The sequence below is a fragment of the Buteo buteo genome, chromosome 10 (genome assembly GCF_964188355.1).
Source record: "Buteo buteo chromosome 10, bButBut1.hap1.1, whole genome shotgun sequence".
In the NCBI taxonomy this organism is placed as follows: Eukaryota; Metazoa; Chordata; class Aves; order Accipitriformes; family Accipitridae; genus Buteo; species Buteo buteo.
This window is the reverse complement of record NC_134180.1, coordinates 6,313,008-6,332,894: the sequence shown is the minus strand read 5'-3', so window position 1 is coordinate 6,332,894 and position 19,887 is coordinate 6,313,008. Positions and strand designations below refer to the sequence as shown.

The 19,887-nt window shown below is 41.9% G+C and overlaps 2 protein-coding genes and 1 long non-coding RNA gene across 5 annotated transcripts in view; 1 reads left to right on the top strand and 2 right to left on the bottom strand.

Annotated features, from left to right (window-relative positions):
* Nucleotides 1-521: 521 nt before the first annotated feature.
* TIMM13 (translocase of inner mitochondrial membrane 13) lies at nt 522-2,417 on the bottom strand. Of its 2 annotated transcripts, XR_012651958.1 has the most exons (4): nt 2,181-2,417; nt 1,945-2,013; nt 1,697-1,857; nt 522-1,602 (listed from the first exon to the last, which is right to left on the bottom strand). XR_012651958.1 is itself a non-coding variant. In XM_075038329.1 (3 exons), the coding sequence occupies exons 1-3, from the start codon at nt 2,316-2,318 to the stop codon at nt 1,759-1,761; spliced, it is 306 nt and encodes a 101-aa protein (XP_074894430.1). In that variant the 5' UTR covers nt 2,319-2,416; the 3' UTR covers nt 522-1,758. The 2 variants fall into 2 exon arrangements, 1 of the variants encoding a protein (XP_074894430.1); XM_075038329.1 differs by having other exon boundaries at nt 522-1,857; nt 2,181-2,416.
* Nucleotides 2,418-2,528: 111 nt separating this feature from the next.
* On the top strand, nt 2,529-6,249 carry LOC142035805 (uncharacterized). Its single transcript, XR_012651959.1, has 3 exons — nt 2,529-2,680; nt 4,738-4,844; nt 6,133-6,249. It is a non-coding gene; the product is annotated as an uncharacterized LOC142035805 (long non-coding RNA).
* LMNB2 (lamin B2) overlaps nt 5,159-19,887 on the bottom strand; it is a 39,236-nt gene continuing 24,507 nt past the window's right edge. For both annotated transcript variants that reach the window (XM_075038327.1, XM_075038328.1), the window contains exons 5-12: nt 19,146-19,316; nt 16,206-16,331; nt 15,787-16,007; nt 14,897-15,185; nt 14,269-14,376; nt 13,258-13,377; nt 11,749-11,850; nt 5,159-10,504 (exon numbers count right to left, since the gene is read on the bottom strand). In XM_075038327.1, coding sequence (XP_074894428.1) covers nt 10,463-10,504; nt 11,749-11,850; nt 13,258-13,377; nt 14,269-14,376; nt 14,897-15,185; nt 15,787-16,007; nt 16,206-16,331; nt 19,146-19,316 — 1,179 coding nt within the window. In that variant the 3' untranslated portion in view covers nt 5,159-10,462. The remainder of the gene's footprint in view (nt 10,505-11,748; nt 11,851-13,257; nt 13,378-14,268; nt 14,377-14,896; nt 15,186-15,786; nt 16,008-16,205; nt 16,332-19,145; nt 19,317-19,887) is intronic.

The window sequence follows — 19,887 nt, the reverse complement described above, 5'->3', positions numbered from 1 at the left end:
TAAATTGACAAAGATTAAGGCATAGCCACACAGACCATTGTTCTGGTTAAGCTAGGTGGGAAAATTGCAAAATGCTGAGATAGTGGCCCAAGGATAAAAATTCTTCAGTGGGAAGTCAGGTCCCACTAGCCAGCATGAGACACACAGACACCTCTGTTCACAAAAAAAACCTGCTGCAGATCTCACGTGTCAAATCTTAAGCAGACTTAGACATCTCCTCATAGATTCGACCACCAAAACAGACCAGCAGCTAGTACCCCAAACCCCTTCCTAGTCTTTGGCACTTAAGCTCTGTATTTTGCTATAGCAAGAGGTTTCTTCTTTCCCAACCCAGCTGGCAGTGAGATCCACCACTTTCCCAGCTAGAGCACTAGCAAGGTGGAAGACTTGCTTCCAGGCATGGCTCAGCTCAAGATGGGTTCAGATCCATGGCTGGAACACTTGTAGGATGCTCCCATCAATGAGACAAGACTGCTACACAGCCAGTACCACAAAATTCATACAGCCATAAAGAAAAGTAAAAAAGCTCCTAAGAAATCGTGGCTGGAAAGCACTTTATTTTCAAGTAGTCATTCTGCCCAATATGGATGGGAAACTCCAGTTCAGTTTCAATTAGTCCAAATATCCAGTTATCTCCTAATAGTTTACCTTGTGTGAGAACACGTTAGTCCCTTCATAGAGACTACCACATTGGGAGATTAAATGAAATCGGGTTCTCCCACATCCCTTTGAATGTCCTAGCAGGTAAGGAGACACTGTCCTCCCAGTCTCTCTCCCTGCCCCAACAAACAGTGAAATATTTTATAAAACATAGAAGAGCTTCAAAAGAAGGGATTTAAAAAATCTCACTAGAGGGGCATGGGCGCTTTTAACCTCCAACACTCTCCTCTTCCAGCTGCTGTGCACACTGCTGACACAGCATAAACTGACCTTTCCAGGAGAGGTGTAAGCTGAGAACAATACAAAGCTCAGCCCCAAAGCAGACCCAAGTCCTCTGTTGCAGAAGTGCTCCTTCCTCAAAAAAATGAGGCCTAGAAGGTAGGCTGCAAGATGGAACGTCTGTGCCAGAGCCAAACCAGAAGTTACAGAACATCACAGCCACAAAACATGTTTTATTCTATAAAGAAATCAACCTAAGTACTTCCCAACCCTTTTCATTCCCAGCTGTACTTGTACAACTATTTGCAAGGCTGTGCTGCAAAGCTAGTAAGAGCACCCCTGCCCCCCCAACACACTGCTCGAGCTGAGTCAAAGCCTGCGACCCCAAAAGTGAGCCCCACACACAGCTATACAAATACAAGGGAAGAAAGAGCCAAGTGTGGCACGTGGAGCATCTTACAGCTGCTTTTCCACTGATGAAAAGGGACTGGGTAACTACCTGATGGCTGGGTCCATGCTTGCTTCCTGGGCAAGGGGACTGTGTTGCTGACTTGGCCCCCCTTTTCCACAGAAGGCTCCTTGCCTCTCGCAGCCCTTTCAGCAGGCATTAATAAGCTGCTATATGCCTTGGCCAGTCCAGACCGTTGGGAAGGGCATGAAGCAAACCAAGCAGCTCACGGTGGCTCTCAAGGCTGGAAAATTCACTCGCTCCTGGGGCTGGTGCTAATAAAAGCCAATGGATGCAAAAGGTTCAGCGAGGGTTTATTGCTCTGCCACGGCAGGGGCTGGAAAGGCAGCAGGATTTCACCCCAACCACCTGGACTGGCCGCTCGTCTCTTCCCCACATGGTCCCTCCCCGGTCCAAGGAGCCGGGGCGCATCACATGTTGGCTCTCTCCCGCTGCAGCCGAGAGTTGTAGGCTCGGGAAACCGTGTTCCAGGCGTCCATGTACCGGTCCATGCACATGGCGATGCACTTCTGCGGGACAGAGAACCCTCAGCGGTCGCCCCCGGGGGGGGCGGGGGGGTGGACCGCGGGTCCCCGCGTCTCCCCGGCCTCGCTCACCTGCTCCGAGTTGTCGAGCGCGCCGCCGGGCTTCCCGATGCACTTCCGAAAGCACTTGTCCGTCATGCGCTGCGGAGAGAGGGCGTGAGGGGGGCCGCGGGCCCCGGCCGGGCACAGCCGGGCCGGCAGCCCCCGCCGCTATCGCGTCCCCCCGCCCCCGCACTGCTGAGGGGCAGCAGCAGGGCCCGGCTGCCCCGGGCCGCAGGGCAGCCGCCCCCCCCTCGGCCCCTCCTGACCTGCAAGAGCTCCTGTGCGTTGGCCACGGCGATCTGCACCTTCACCTGCTCCATGATGAGCCCCGGGTCCAGCTTCCCGCCACCGCCACCCCCGGAGCCGAAGTCGGAGCCGAAGTCGGAGCCGAAGCCGCTCTCCATGCCGCAAAGTCACCGCGGGCGGCTTGCCCCCACGCTGCCGGCGAAATGGCGGCTCGCCGGGACTACGGCTCCCAGCGTGCACCGCGCCCGGCGGGCGGGGCGGCCGCCAGCCCGCCTCGCCGCTCCCAGAGTGCACCGCGCCGCGCTCCCCTCACCCGCGGGCGGCGGCGGGGCTCGGGCCGCTGCTGTCGCCTCAGCCGGAGCCGGAGGCCCCGGAGCCCGGTCTGCTCGCCGCGGTGCCCCGCACGTGCACCTGAGGTGCCCGGGGACGCCGCCGAGGCGAGGGCAGAGGCCGATGTCCCGTGTGGGGATGAGTTTTGGTGTCACCAGCGGCTGTGGTGGAGGTGGCCCTGGGGAAGACGGTAAGTCCTGGGGCGGGAAGCGCGCCTGCAGGGCTTGCAGCGGTAGTGCACCGGGGCAGCTCGAGGGGGGCTGGTTTTCCGGACCGCCAAGTAACTCCCCAGCTTCGTGTTCCCCAGCAGGGCAAATGGTTCCTTCCATGCAGTAACTAATAGGGCGAACCTTGCCATCAAGCTTACTAAACCTTGTCAAGCCGCTGTTAAACTTTGTTAGATTCCATCGAACTTACTGAACTCTGTCAAATTATTATTTTACCTCAATAAAACAATATTGCTGCTTCTCTCTTTTGATGAGGTGCATTCCACTCATCCACAACAACAGGCAGATAGACCAAAAGAGTGCAAATAGTTTTAGGAAGTTTAAGAAGCATTCTCCCAGATGAAGTTACTCCTATGTTCACATTTCCCCTCTACTCTGCTCTAGGGGTGAGACCCCCACCTGCAGTACTGTGTCCAGCTCTGGAGCCCTCAGCACAGGAAAGACATGGAGCAGGTCCGGAGGAGGACCACAGAGATGATCGGAGGCATGGATCAGAGCCTCTCCTATGAGGACAGGCTGAGAGAGTTGGGGTTGTTCAGCTTGGAGGAGAGAAGGCTCCAGGGAGGCCTTATTGCAGCCTTTGAATACTTAAGGGGGGCTTATAAGAAAGATGGGGTCACGCTTTTTAGGAGGGCCTGTCGCAATAGGACAAGGGGTAATGGCTTTAAACTGAAAGAGGGTAGATTCAGGCTACATATAAGGAAGAAATTTTTTACAACGAGGGTGGTGAAGCACTAGCACAGGTTGCCCAGAGAGGTGGTCAATGCCCCATCCCTGGAAACATTCAAGGTCAGGTTAGACGGGCTCTGAGCAACCTGATCTAGTTGGAGACAACCCTGCCCATTGCAGGGGGTTGGACTAGATGATCTTGAAAGGTCCCATGCAATCCAAGCCATTCCATGATTCTGTAATTGCCAATTTATATACCATGGTTTTCATCACCAAAGCTGGTCAGGAAAGGTCCCAATACCTTGCCTGAAGTTTCCCAGCCACCAATGAAACCACAACTGCATCTAGTTATTTTCCAATCCAGAACTAACTTAGATCATTGAAATGTGATAAGGCTTATGTATATTTCAAAGAGTATTGGGGCTAGGAAGAACATTGTAAAGGCCACAGTAGGAGTAAAATGACAGTGCAACCTTGGACATGGAGCCCCTCTCAGTATGTGCATGCTAGTTTGCAAGCTCACTGCATCCAGGCAAAAGCCCACATTGAAATGCACCCATTCCGCAAGCTCTCCAGCCCTTCCCTCCAGAATGCGGGTTGCTGGGCAGTGGGCTGGAGTGTCTGCCAGACCTGTGACGTTTTGCTGGTTAAATACAGCACAGCATTTGAGTATCATGTTTTAAGCGCAGCCCAACACACTGAGGCAATGGGAAGGGACTTAAACTGGGTTTACTGCAGAGAAAAATGCTGCATAACTACATCCTGACATGAAATACAAGCACTATGATATGGGCTCCCTCCACAGAGCAACTCCCTAGTGAATTTTCTCTTTGAGGATATGACGTTGGTTCCCTCTAGATGACTCAAGTAAGAGGCTCATACCCTTAAAGCCCGCATTGATTCCAGGATGGTATATCCCCCATCAAGTAAGAATGTAAGAATGCTGTGGGAGTTGGTAGAAGCACATGGGAGACAACACAGCTACGGAGCTTTTTTCAGGAGCAGATGTTATGTGCAGAAAGGAGATCGGTGCTTATGTCTATGTGAGACAAGGAATGGAGCATTACATCAGAGCTAGAGCCAAAACTACTCTCATCTTCACTAGCTAGAGCCCACACTCAGAAGACAGAATACTGTAAACCGTATTGTCCTGTCTGTGGGTCTGTCCATTAGAAAAAGAAACCATTCCTACACCTCACAGAATTATCATCAACTAGTGCTAAAGATGTGGTAGCTGGCAATGCTACAATTTTATAGTGAGTACAGACTAGCAAAAAGAAGTGGACTGAAAATTGAGCTAAGCTAGCAATGAACATGGCAACTCAGAGCAATGCTTCTGCCCATTTCCTAGTTCCTAAGAAGCAATCACTGCTGGGGCTCAGTATCTGCTCTTGTTCTCTCAAGTCACGATCAAGTGGGCTAAATGGAAACAACCCCTTCAGTGCAGGGGCTGTAGAGGTAAGTGGGGTGACGAGAAAGGAAGGTGACATTTGTTTACCTGCTCCAGCTACTCAAGTTCTTCCCTCTGCTTTCCTTTGCGAGCAGCGCTGTTGATCAGAGAGGACAGCACTTTCCGTGAGCACTGTGTCTGAGTACAGTTTAAAGAAAAGCATTCATTAGCTTCTGGAGCACGCGGCACAATTCAGCTGACCTCTTTGAGGAGTGCAGATAGCTCATTGTCCCCTATCACTCTACACACAGGAAGGTCCCCTGGGATGAATCATCTCAAACGGCCCATGTGGCCTCTGTGTTGGTTAAATGAAAGAAGGAAGCAAAATGCAAAACATTTATTTGAGTGTGTTGTACAAAAAGTTTCCAGTCATAAAATGTATATTACAAATCATTGAAAAAGACAAGACATTTGGCATGCATATTCTAAAAAGAAAAAAACCCACTTTGAAATGATAAAGTCTAGATCATTATGTAGTTTTCACAAGTTCCATGTGAACATTTTCATAACTTTGTCTTTGTATTTCAATTTGCAACCTTTTCCACAATTCCTTATTTTAAAAACTTCAACCTTCCAAAAACTCATCTGCAGCAGCTGACCGGAGGTGGTCAGTTAAACTGACCAGTGACCTAGAACCAGAGCTATCCAAATAAAGATTGTGTTAAAAAAGAAAAATAAAAAAATAAATCACAGTTCAAGTCACAAGGCATCACTGTTACGAAAATAGAGTTCAACTGTATTTTGTGCCCAAATGGAAAGCATTTTGGCTTAAACTTGTTTAAAATAGCTTATTGCTTGTAATTTTAGTGTAATGATGATCTGGGTAGCTGTAACACACAATAACATCTATCTTATCAACACGGAATCATCACTTCATTAAAAGCTAACTAGAAAATTTGGAAGTTCAATAAAACACATTTTATTTTCCTGAACTCCAAGTCGATTCACTGCTTGTGCTACTCTGAACAGAGTCTTTCAATATTAAGCATCCTTTTCACTCTCTAGACCTTAGCATTTCAAGAAAGGCATTATGTTTACAAGTAATAATTGCATGTAAATATGGTCTTGTATTAAAAAAAAACAAACCACTTTTAAATTATTTTAAACTGGTTTAAAGCTAAGCATATTGAAGGGCAAATAAAAATTCTGTTTCCCAGGCCATTTTAAGTGAGAAAAGAAACTCTCCAATATTAATTTGTCTTGACATTCAGCTAAAACAATGCTTTGAAAAATGCAATCACTATCTCACCTTCCACTCACTGGTTTACAACAAGGCTTTGTTTCCTGCTCACACAGGGTTTGGACCCAACAGTGGCAATAAAATCCAGTATCAAATATGGATATGCCTTTGTTTAGAGGTAAGACTTTCAAAAGAAGATACAGAAAGAAGAGACAGAATGGCTTAACAGTGAGGAAGTGAGACAAGTGGCTACAAGAGATATAAAACAGCACTCATGTTTTCATACAGCATCAAAATCTTTCTGATGCATACAAAAGAAACAGATTCTCAAATGTTCTGGGGTGTAGAGAGGGTTTCTACAAGCCTCTTCTAACTAACCTCTGTTCAGGTTGCAGTTAAAGGGCCTTTATACCCGATGACCACTGGAAAGAAGAAAAAAGAGAGTATAAAAAACAGTAAGATCCCTGAACTGAACATGAGGTGTCCTGTTGCTCAAGGATAAACATGCACATTAAGTGATCTCCTTTCACAGTAGAGTCTGCTTCACGCTGCAATACTATTTTCATGACTAATGCAAGCTGCAGACAAGCTCGTCTGGCTTTTACATTGCAGGTCATGGGAAGCAGATGTTTATTTTCTTCCTGAGACTTTTGGTTCCTGCTACAAACACAAAATATGCCAGCCAACTCCCAGCTAATGGCAAAATGGCACTGAAAGCAAGTGATCGATCCATCAGTGTAAACTATTGTTTTTGTCAAGGAAAATCTAGAGTCCCGAACTAGCCTAAGTAGACACACTGGGAAATAAAGCTGTGCAGCAACAAAGGAATCATAGCCACTCTATTACTTGGAATAAGTCACTGCAACACAACAGATAAAGTAACAATTACAGAAGCAAGGAAGAAAGAAGTGGCATGAAATGTCAGAGGCTCTCTGTAACCATATCTCAGTCTGCAGGACGCCACGTTACTGGCACTTCTGCAGATGGATGGACGTGGTCTGACACACACATTTTCACATGGTACAAACTTAGGAGTAGGTAATATACATTTATCATATTTTACATGAAATTATGTTATGATCTACACAATTAAATGATTGGCTTAACTATTCTGCTGCAGTTATGCCGTTATTCCTTCTCCATCTTAACCAGTGAGAATTATTTATGAATCATTTTTACTATTTCATCCAGAATAAAGTTGCTTGGTTATTTTTCTGGAGTAAGAACATCCATACAGGTAGTTACACTCAAGTAACTACTTTGATAAAAGCTATACTGGTTAATTTCCCTAATCAGAGAAGCCTTAAAATCAGTTTTCTCCTGACAAGTCAAATCTATTTCTCCTTCAAGGTCTACACCTGATATCAGACACTGGAGTAGAAATGCTGACTATCCTCCAGTTTCTTCAAGAATGGTTCACATACAGGATCAAATAGGAAAAGAGGGCAAGGGGACACTGGGTTTTATTTAAACAAAAAGCTTTAATTATCCCGAAGGAAAAAAATAATCCTTGAAAGACAGAAAAAAAAAAAAAAGAATGCTTTTTGGTTTGGTAAAGCCAAAAATCCTCCCAGTATGGAACACCAACTTTAACGGGATAGTGCTGTTACACTGAAGCTCAGCAGCAAAAGCAAGAGGAAAGGATGGCATCTAGAGAAAACGCACACACAAGAAGAAGGTAAGTGGAATACAGTAGTTTTTCTGTGTCTTGTAATTTACAGCTAGGAATTCTCATATTTTTAGTAGCCTTTTAGAAGCACTGTGGCAACAGAATCACCCAGATATAGACTGTTGGCATTCAGCTTTTCCCACTATGTCAATCACTGTTTTATATAAACACCTGTTTATACCTAAATGGTACTGAAGAATAAAATAAGCTGTTTCCAAAGTTAAAAGGACACAGTTCCAAATCTAAGGACAAATTCTGCTGACTTACTGAAGGGCACAATGCTCATCACAGAAGATCTGCAAACACCAGTCCTTAAGGCTACAAGAAGATACATTCCCCATACAGTAGCTGTTAAGATAACTATGGCTCAAGTAGCAAGAGGTTTTTCCTCATTCAAGCTGCCTTTCCTAGCCCATTCTTTACAGAAAAATAAAAAAAAATTACAGGAAAAAATGCAAATTAACTACACACTCATTGCCTTAGTATTTAAGATCACAGAACAATCTTAACATTTACAGGACAATCTTAAAGAGGAATAAGCAATCTGAAAACTGGCCAATGTAAAAAAAAAATATAAATACAGATCCTTAGAAAAAAAGCAAAAAGCCCTTAAACATTACGTAAGTATATTATAGAAGCTGTGGGTCAGAAAGGGAAATGCTATCCAGTGGTTGGAAGGTGTATTGCAAAAACACTTTCACATTGATTGCATTCATTTGCAGAACAACAAATTTAGAAAAGGTAATTGATAACAGTATGTCTGAGAAACATAATTTCACTAGATACATTTTACAGAGAGATAGACATGATTTACTACATATTTAACCTTCTACTCAAGCAGAGTGGGAAAATTACGTTAGAAAAACGGCCAAGTACATCAAAAAGTTATCCCATTAGCCCAAATAGCCAAATCTTCAAACTGCTTTTTTGTCATGGATCTTCTGATAACGGACTAAAAACATAATTCTAAATTTCTATTCAGTAATTCAGACATCCCACTCAAATAGAGAAAAGTAGCATCTTTGATTTATTTTTAAATGGCAAAATAAATCCAGAAGCCTAAAAAAACCCCATTTGTTCCCACCCTGCTTGCATTACAAAGCCATCAGTCAAAGCCACTATACTGACTTTCTAGGTTACATCTGTCAGTCACAATACTGTTCAGAGAACATAATGTCCAAAAGCCACCGAAAACATCCAAACCTTGTAGCTTGTTTGATGAGTCTAAACTATTTGAATGACAAGATCAGAGTTCAAGAGTGCAGGTAAAAACAGGATTCTATGCTGGCATCAAACGGTATCCAAATTTTGTATCCAAACTAATAATCAGTGGAAAAAACATTTGCTTGTACAGTAGCCAATACATTCTTTGGAGCAGTCAAGTATTTTTCCTAGTGCTTAAAGATGCACTACTATATGAATACTAAGCCTTATGGGAGTCAGAGTTATCTTCACAGAAATGCAGCAGAAGAAACCTTAAGCTAAAAGGACATTGTCAGGTACAAAATGCATCATACTGAAATAAAAATCACCTGCTACTCATACAAAGCATTTTTTATAAAAAGCATGATTCTCCCTTCACTCACTCTTAGACTTTACTTTGAGCATTTGAACATTGCAAAGTAATGCTTATGTCCTGAACAGCAGCAGTTCCTTTTAACTTTTTTAAAAAGTCATTAAACTATTTCTGTCATATTTTGCAAATACTGCTCCTTAAGATGTCTGACAATACCCCTTTGAATATAAGAGAAGTATGAACAAGCTACATCTAGCTCTGATTTTAAAAGTCAACATTTACACAGGATAACCTTTAAAATCCCCAATATTTATCATTGCCAAAAGTGAAAGTATTTTTAACATCTAAAATCTTAATGATTCTGTTTAATGCTAGATATGTCAAAAGCATTAAATCATGATGCTTAACATCATAAATACTGTATATCACTACTTGCATCCATGATTTAATAAGGTCTCATTTGTGACAATGTCAAAATCCCCTGAAAACAAAACAGCTAAACCTCTGGTTTTGACACTTCATACCTTAAGATGGTGTATATATTCAGTAAGCAGAACCTATTATTCTCCATCTTCTGAAATAATGATATGGAGCTAAGGTGTTGATGGACTCAGATGTTTTTACCACTAGGCTGTCAAACCCTGGAGTAGGAAAAGATGCCATAGTCCTGAGCCAAGAATGTCTAAAATGCAGCTTCCCTTTGTTACTTCCATTGGTGGAGTAGCATTCTTCATGAACTTGGGGTCTAATTTTCCTAAGCTGGGCACTGCTGAGGATACCAGGCAAGATACTACCGTTTCTTAAAGTATGGAGGAAACACTACTGTGAATCTCTCCTGGGGACATGCAGATAAAAAAAAAAAATACTAAGAAGCACGTTCAAGTTATCCTGGTTATTTATGCAATTATAGATTTACCATATACTCAAGGAGTCTCATCCCATTTTAGCTAAAAATTTCTTTTCTGCTGCAGGTTTGTACATAAGACTTTAAACTCTATGGGGAAAAATACTGTATTCCAATATAGTGTTTCAACAAAGAGGGAAAAATAAAGAAATCTATTAAAAATTCTGGCAGTTTTGTTCAGTAAAGGTTTTTTTTTTTGAATTTTTTTTTATAAAAAGGTACCAAGGAATAAGCTTCAAAGAAATCAGATGATGCATATAAAAATAGTTTTCAGTGGCTCTGGAGGGAAAAAAACAGCAAAAATAAAAGGAAATAAATGAAAAAAAAATAGCAAGTAATAGTTTCTTTTTTCTTTCTTCACATCACTGAGCATCCTCTAGAAGTTGTTCTGGGATCCCCCTAAAATAAGACAGATATAGTTGAACTCAATCTTACTAGCTTTTCATATTGTAAGCCTAGACTCTGGTTATCATCTCAGTTGTTAAAAGCATTTTTTTTGTAGTTTAGTTATACTCAGGGAACATTAAAACTATAGAGAAAGCATAGCACACGTCACAGTCCACTGCCAGGATTAAGACACTGCTACTCTAGTTCTGGTTTTCTGTGGTGGGTTGAGTGGTTATAATCTCCATACTTTCAACACTGATGCAGATGACAAAATTAAAATCATGATGTCATCAGCTTTAGAACAGGAAGTTCCTTCCTTTATTTCAAAGGATGTTTCCATTTGAAAGAGATCTATGCTGCGTAGCTCCTTCTTTGGGTAAAAAAAAAGTTTTTGTTTCAGTTGCTTTATACTACAAATACACTGCTCAATCTCCTGGAGACCAAAAAAAACTTTCAGAACTCAACTTCAAGCCTGCACAGAATGAGTTCTTTGTGAAAAGAGCTACTAATGGTCACTGATCAGGAGAACAAATCGCTTGAGCTTGAAATAAATTTAAAATATTTTCTGCTACCACCTGTATGAAGTATCTTTTTCCTTTTCACTCTGCCGACTGCTGGTCAGTTATTTCACAGTACTTAACTAAGGGTTATGAAAACATACAGGTGGTATTATTAAGAAAAGCCAAGTTTATTTCAGATGTAGCAGGTATATACTATCAGAAATAAACCAATAAGCTGAAGCTTGCAGCAACAGAAGCACTCCCTCTTTCCTGGTTTTTAGTGGTTGTATTTCCCAGTGGTTATACCCAATGGTTATTTTCTGCTTACAGCAACAATCCCACAGACTCTTTTTTATAGAGAAGCAAATACTGGAATGGGAGGAACACCGACTCCTAAAACTAATCTTACTAACCCTAAAAATAGTCTATGTCATTGCAGTCCTGTAAATCTGTGATCTGTTGCATGCTTCCATAGATACCCTGCCATCCTGACCTGACATTAGCCACTGCTTGAGCTGTACCACTATTGATTCAAGCAGCAATTCCTGGAAGAATCACTCACATTTTACTCTCTGTGCATTGTAGCAATGCTGCAGGGTTGCAAGCCATTCTGAGATCACCCTCTGCAAGCATCCGTTGGAGAAATGGACCAGGAAGCTCAGAGCTAGCAAAAGTTGAAGGCAACCCCCTAAGTCTTATGCCTGATTAATCTAGCGAATGAGGCACAAGTAAAACATCTGGTCCGCATCTTATTACCTGTTGGTTGAAAAGGTCTTCCTCTCCAAACTCTGCTTCATCCTCTTCCTCTTCGTTCTCTCGCACGACTACTGATTTAGTAACGCTTCTCACTGCAACTTCCTACACAAAATGATAGATAAGGAGATAGCCAGTAGTCTCTCTCAAGTTTTTGCTATACCATCGATACAATACCCCTATTAAATTTTGGAGGGTTTAAAGCAACTTGCCCTAGATTTAACATTAGTTATGCAAGAAAATACTGGTAATATCCTGCAAACCACAACAACATTCCTATTTCTATCCACTAAAAGGCATGGTAATGTAATTTAGCTTCAGGAATTTTCTTTCATTACCTAAGAATCTGAGAGGAAGCAGCCGTGGTCATTAGTCCATTTTATACAAGCTTACAGCAGACTCAGCTAGGAGCTGTCTGAGATATAGCGTGAGAAACTAAAGTTTCTCAGTATGATTACATAGCATTAAGAATATTCCTAATTTCTACTAAATATTCTATATTAATTGCATATATCAATTATCAGGACAGTCTTCCAAACCAGGGACCAAAAAGAATTCTAAAACCCCAGGAAGCTTCCTTTATTACTGAATTATTTTTAACACTTCTTAGTAGTAAGAAATTCTTCTGTACACTTACACCCTTGAAATCATATATGCAAATTTCTACTTGTGGAAAAAGTCACGCTAAACATACACTTCTAAGTGGGGATACTAAAGGTAACCACAGTGGTAACAGACATGGATTTGAAATTTTTTCAGACACTAGTTTAACTGTTTCTATTTGAATACTAAGCCACTTAGCTTTCTACTTGTACAAATTACCCTCCCTCCTACCTTGTCTTGTGCTGCTCTTCCTGCACAAAGTGCTTCCACAGAATTGCCAACAAGAAAGGCAGCATGAAAACTGATACAACTGTGGTCTGTTTCACTTTCCTATTTGTATCAGATCACTGGGATAATGGCATATTTATGAATAACAGCCAAAGCACAATCCTCCCTTGCAGGAGTTTTCTGCAGGCATGGTTTTAAAAAAATCAGTTGTGGGCAGATGTAGGACAATGCAGAATACACAGGAACCTGTGCCAAATGAAAACTCTTGATATACTTCCAACATTGAAAGGACAGCTATCTTCCTACACTGCACCCCAAAATATTGTAGGTACTACATAATGTGACTTTGAATTGCCAGAAATATTTATTTTCTTTGTCTCTTCTGAAAATACATACTCAAATTCCAAACAAAAATCCTACTAGCAGGTTATTTTTCTAAAATAGGAAAAAAAAAAGTCTATGGATGTAATCAGGATGATCATCACAGTTTTCCAAAATTTCCCAGAAATCTCAGAGATACATACAGATATTTAATTATTTCAGTGTTATAAACTGTCTTATTTTAGAAGACAATTGGGGACATCTTAAAAATCAGGATTTCATTGCCATTCCCCACCCCCTAAATTAAAGAGTGTGGGAGATAACCCAGCCCGCAGCCTTTTTTCTACAGACACAGCCTACCTCTCCTTCAGAGTTTACGAGGTATGTGCGGATATTTCCTCCAGTGCCCCAGCTGCCTTGATTCTTCCACACGAGAACAGAAGGGGGGCTATGAGATACACCCGCATCTGCACCCCAAATCTAGTGAGAAAGACATTCTGTAATTAGCTACTTATGCACATTCTATTTTTAAATACACAGAACCCCCTAATTCTCCTACTCCTCTCTACGTACCAGTTGTTTCTGAATTCCAATGGCACTTTCACCCTGCTTTTACCTACACCATTACCTGTAGTAAGATATTATTCTCAGTCTACAACAAAAAGTAACACTAGCCATAAAACAAAACAAAAGATTTAAAAAATTGTCTAATACTGCAGTCATCAATTCTTTTCTGAATTTATTTCTGAGAAATATACGTATTTCTCTTACCACTGTCTCAATGACTATACTGTATGGAGTCAAGACATACGCTGCAAGCTGTATTTTATCAATTCAATCTTTTATATGTATCAAAGCAATTGATACTTAGGTAGAAATAGCTGGAACTGATTAAAAGAAAGCCATTTTTTTCCTCTGAAATAATGTCTGTTGCAGATGGAAAATAAAATACAAAATTATAGAAAAGCAGCTGTTCTACTACAGTTAAGGCTGAGAACATCTAGTCTTAACTCAAGTCTACTAGACTGAACAAATGCTCCGAATTGTTATTTATTTTATTAAGAGGTTGAGCAGGATTAGTGTTCCAAACCTGGGCAAAGGTGTTTGAAAACAAACAGCCCTTGACCCACCCCCCAAAATACCTTTTTCTTCAATGTTCTCTGGGCCTGGAATGGTCTTAAATACTTAAGTGCTAATATAGAAATTCAATTTCTGTTCTGCATTTTTATAGCTGAAATCCTGCTCCTCTAAAGTGAGATCCAGGAAACCAAAAGTTAAACACCAAATCAGGCTGTATCAAACGTCAGATTTACAACTGCCACAGCATCAAAAAAAAGAGTATGTTGTTGACATACTCTAAGTATAACTTACTGTTACGGTCTGCCCAGCTCTGAGGACATACTTAGGAGTAAACTTGTAAGCAATTTCTTCTCCATCTCCAATTTGTCTTTTCAGTCTCCAGTTACCCAAAGACTGATCCTAATGGAGAGTCATAAAGTTATTTAGGGTGAGCAAAACAGAGCAAACAGGCATCAGAGCTTTCTCTAGGTCTCTTTGTTATTAAAATAACATGAATATAGATTTATTTACATGGTTGTTAGACATCTGCATTCTAACCTGAAAGTATTTTTCTATACCCATGAATAGTCTAAAATGTAAATCCCATGAGGTCACTCAGCAAAATTTACAAAGACACAAATTGCACACAAAAAAGTTTTGCTAGAGCCAGCAAGGCTATTTACATGAGCAAGGTACCAGCACACTTGTTTAGACATTTGGGACACAAACTATGTTCTCTTCCTGCAGCAAACATTACACTCATGCTAGCACACTGTAACGTTCAACTTTCAAATGCCCCTGTTAATTATTGCAGGATGCTGCACCTTGAGATGTTGCTCCTACTCTCCAAGTGACTCCAACTACTTGTGCTACAAAATGCTGCGTAACATTTCAATTTAGCTCCTCCTCCTTGTTTTCTAGGAGTTCTGCTGACTCTTACCTTCTCCGAGTTGTTCTTCAGTTGAACGTATTTGCCCTCCAGGTCTATCTCTTCTATGCTGATACTTCCTGTAGCTGAAGCTTGCTGGGACATTTGGAAGCTACTGCTACTACTGCTGCCGCTAATACTTCCAGTGCCAATTCCACTTGTTCCACTGCCTGAAAGCTCCTCTGCTTCAATACGTTTTCTCTTGCCTCGGGAAGAGCGAACAAGTGAAGTACTGCTACTGCTACTGCTGGAGGTAGCCCGAGAGACTGTAACACGGGAGGGACTTGGAGAGAGCTTCAACCTTAACACAATGAAGCAAGCATTTTAATTAAACTCATCCAAGGAACTACACGCAAAGCAATAATGCTACAATATGCTCAGTAACCAGACTGTAATATGCCCCAAGGCTGAAAGCAGCCTCACTGTGTGTGTCGGGAGGACTGCTTAGAACAGAAGGTGGGGGGGCTATGCATCCCTGAGAAATTTTCTGATAGTACAATTATGTGACATGGAAAGCAGTGCTCATGACAGCAACACAGATCACTTAACACTCCCCTCCAGTATATCTACTGCTAAACACACTATTCTTGGGCCACATCATTTAAAAACAGGAAAATGCAGAAGTATAAGCACTTAAATAAAAAGAGGACATGAATGTCAAGCACAGAATGATATATTCCACTGTACCCTGAGACCATTATAAAAAACAAAATAAAGACAGTGTTCAGATGAGAACACTTGCAAGTGTTCCGTGCAGCACATTGTGGTGTGAAGCCAATATGACTTCAGTGAAAGAAAATCTGGGCATTCCTGCTCAAATGGTTAAAAAAAAAAAGAAAAAAAGAAAGAAATTAAAATAAAACCTGCTAGTCCTAAGAAAAGAATGTGGAATCTGTACGTACCTTTCCTCTTCTCCTTCCAGGAGTTTTCGGTAAGCACTGATCTCCATGTCCAGTGCTAATTTAACATCAAGCAGTTCTTGGTATTCTGTAAGCTGCTGCTGCATCTGGTCCCTCATGTCTGTCATCTCCCTCTCCTTTGCATCTAGCATCTTCCTAAACTTTTCCCGCTCACCAGCCATCATTTCCTCCAATTCACGAATGCGATCTTCTGCTGCACTAGCCTAGGTAGACATCACAATGGAAAACCCAGTTGGCATCTATGTGGGTACAGTAAAAAAGGTAAAAATTCATCTCCCTCCCAAATGCACACAAAGATTTCTCTCCGTAAAATTCAGAAAATATGAAGGGACAGAAGTGTTAATATATACAAACAATACAGTGCTCTGTTTTAGAGATGAAAGAAAATTTAGTCTCTTTACCTGTTTCTGAAGGCCAGAAAGCTGGTAGCTGAGAGCTTCTATTCTCATGCGAGCTTCCTTCAACTCCTCTCGAGCTGCACCAGCAGCTTTGTCATTTTGGTCAGAGGACAGTTTGGCATTCTCCAGCTGGAAGGCAAGTTTTATATAAGTCACTTGCATTGAGTTAGATATCCTGCAAATATCCTTTCAGTAAAAAATAGAAGCTATTTCATGTTAATTTTAGATGGAAATCTGGTAAGCTTATGATAAGAATTCCATAACATTAAGGAAATGCCCTAAGGACCAGGAAAATCTATTTCAGTCCTATCCCTACAGGATTTGCTTATGCTATTAAAAAAAAATAGTCTATTAGCCTTTCCGTTACACAAGCAACCTTATAGTTTCCAAAAACGGAGGTTCATGTGTTCACGCTATCTGCCTGTTTGTCGTAAGAACAATCACACTGGGTTAGAGCAAAGGCTACCTAGTTCACATCCTGGTCTAACAGTTCCCTGGATGCCCAGGGACTAACCTCAATAAAATATTTCATGGGTATTATGTCTCAGCTGGCCATTTGCAAATCAGGGACTTCCTAAGCCAGAGACAGTATTTTGATGCTTACTATCAAAGCTACTACTCCTCCCATGTCCCCATTGCTGGATGAACTGGGATTTGCTAACTCGGTATTTGCACAGGTGTGATAGATACACTTGACTCCTAGCTGTACTTTGGTTCAGGCTGACTAAGGAGCAACAGGCCTCACATCCTTGGGATGAACTTGCTAGCTGGAAAGTCCCTGCCTCACATACAAGGGAGTGAAGGTGTCTTGAAAAATATTTTGAAAGGTGGTTTCGAAACCAAAAAGTGCAAGATAACCAAAGTACAGAACAGGGTATCAGAGCTAAAATGAAGACATCTATCTTGTCTATACTGACTAGCAGCCAACTACTTCATCCTGTAAATATTACCAGCTGGACTGCACACCAGGTGACTCTCCCCTTGAGCAGGGATGCCTCTCAAGGTTAGAGATTCCCCACCTGAGACTTAAGAGATCCTTCCTTACCTAAGACAGAGAGATCCCTTACACGTGACAGATCCAGTCACTGATAGCATGCTCAATTAATACTATGAAATATTACTAATTCATGTAGCTATTCAATTCTATTAAAAACATTGTATGGATAATTCCATTAGACATAAACCATTGACCAAGTCTGAGACTAAAATTGGATCCATCCGCACCTAGGCTCCAAAAGAGAGTTTAGAAAGCAAGGGGGTCCACTCTGAACCTCGTGACTCAACAGGAGGGTTCTCCTTACTCTTTGAGTCTCCGGTCTCTGCATGAATCATTCTAATGCAATCTTCTTTGCATGTTCCTTCCATACAGTAATTAATAAGGTGAACCTTGCCATCAAACTTACTAAACCTTGTCAAACTGCTGTTAAACTTTGTTAGATTCCATCGAACTTACTGAACTCTGTCAAATTATTGTTTTACCTCAATAAAACAATATTGCTGCTTCTCTCTTTTGATGAGGTGCATTCCACTCATCCACAACAACAGGCAGATAGACCAAAAGAGTGCAAATAGTTTTAAGAAGTTTAAGCAGCATTCTCCTGGATGAAATTACTCCTATGTTCACATTTCCCCTCTACTCTGCTCTAGGGGTGAGACCCCCACCTGCAGTACTGTGTCCAGCTCTGGAGCCCTCAGCACAGGAAAGACATGGAGCAGGTCCGGAGGAGGACCACAGAGATGATCAGAGGCATGGATCAGAGCCTCTCCTATGAGGACAGGCTGAGAGAGTTGGGGTTGTTCAGCTTGGAGGAGAGAAGGCTCCAGGGAGGCCTTATTGCAGCCTTTGAATACTTAAGGGGGGCTTATAAGAAAGATGGGGTCACGCTTTTTAGGAGGGCCTGTCGCAATAGGACAAGGGGTAATGGCTTTAAACTGAAAGAGGGTAGATTCAGGCTACATATAAGGAAGAAATTTTTTACAACGAGGGTGGTGAAGCACTAGCACAGGTTGCCCAGAGAGGTGGTCAATGCCCCATCCCTGGAAACATTCAAGGTCAGGTTAGACGGGCTCTGAGCAACCTGATCTAGTTGGGAGACAACCCTGCCCATTGCAGGGGGTTGGACTAGATGATCTTGAAAGGTCCCATGCAATCCAAGCCATTCCATGATTCTGTAATTGCCAATTTATATACCATGGTTTTCATCACCAAAGCTGGTCAGGAAAGGTCCCAATACCTTGCCTGAAGTTTCCCAGCCACCAATGAAACCACAACTGCATCTAGTAATTTTCCAATCCAGAACTAACTTAGATCATTGAAATGTGATAAGGCTTATGTATATTTCAAAGAGTATTGGGGCTAGGAAGAACATTGTAAAGGCCACAGTAGGAGTAAAATGACAGTGCAACCTTGGACATGGAGCCCCTCTCAGTATGTGCATGCTAGTTTGCAAGCTCACTGCATCCAGGCAAAAGCCCATATTGAAATGCACCCGTTCCCCAAGCTCTCCCCACCCATCCCTCCAGCTTCCTAGTGCCAATATATTGCACCTATTGCAAGCCTCCTCCACCATCTCCATTTTGGAGGAAGAACTGGATCTACTGACATGTAGAAAAAAACCTCCCTTAGAGCAGAAGACATTGTCTAATCAGCTATTGTGTGACATCCACTATTCCCACTGTCCCCTCTGCAGTGACCAACAGTTCCCTGTGTTTTCTCACAAACTGGCCTTTCTTCGCTAAAGCTGTTCCTAGCTATTACCTCTGGCTGTAACCTCCCTGTAAAAGCATCTTTGCACAAGCACCAGAGGAGGCATTTGAATACTGGGACAAAGCTTCTTCAAATTATAATTACTTGTCTCCTTAATGACAGCAGGGCTGATGGAAATGGTTTTTTCTCACCAACTGGACTTCCTGTCAGACAGTGCTGTGGATAGCAGTCGTTACCTTAGCCTGATAGGTCTGCTCAAGCTCCATTTTGTACAGTTTGACTTGCTCCTCATGTTGATTTCGCAGATCCTCCAGAGCCTGAGTCATTTTGGATTCGTACTCCTGTTGGCGAGTAGTGTCCACCTCAACCAAACGATGTTCATGTCGTCTTCTTGTTTCCCTTATTTCCTACACACACACACAGAAAAAAAGGGGACAAATTCCCACTTTAGGGTAAACAGTACAAGCAATTACATTCAGACAACAATTAACTATTTCAGTGCTAATTATTTAGTGTACAGGAGCTGCAGTACTAAAGGCATTTAAGCCTAAGAATTGCTGCACGTACTAACAGATGCAAGTTACCGTTCTCATTTGGCAGGATACAATTCTTAGAAGTGATCTGACTTAAAAAACAGGTTTAGAAATATCCACATACAGTTTAAGTAAGGACCTGGTTTATGCTACAAAAGTCAAAAGGGGGGGGAGAGAAGAAAACATTAATTTTTACATAGCAAAGAGGGATTCCATGTGCTGCACTACAAACCCTTTCCTTCTCAATATACATCCTTACATTACAATAGCAGTCTACAAGGAGTCAGATAAAAATGAAAACCTTTTGTGATCATTATACGTATTGAAAAGATAATCATTATAGAGGAAAAACTGCATCTTCAAATTTCACTTTTAAACATATGCAGATCTTTCTTTTTCTATATACTGGATGACCTCTACTCATTAGATTTTGATTATGTTAGTA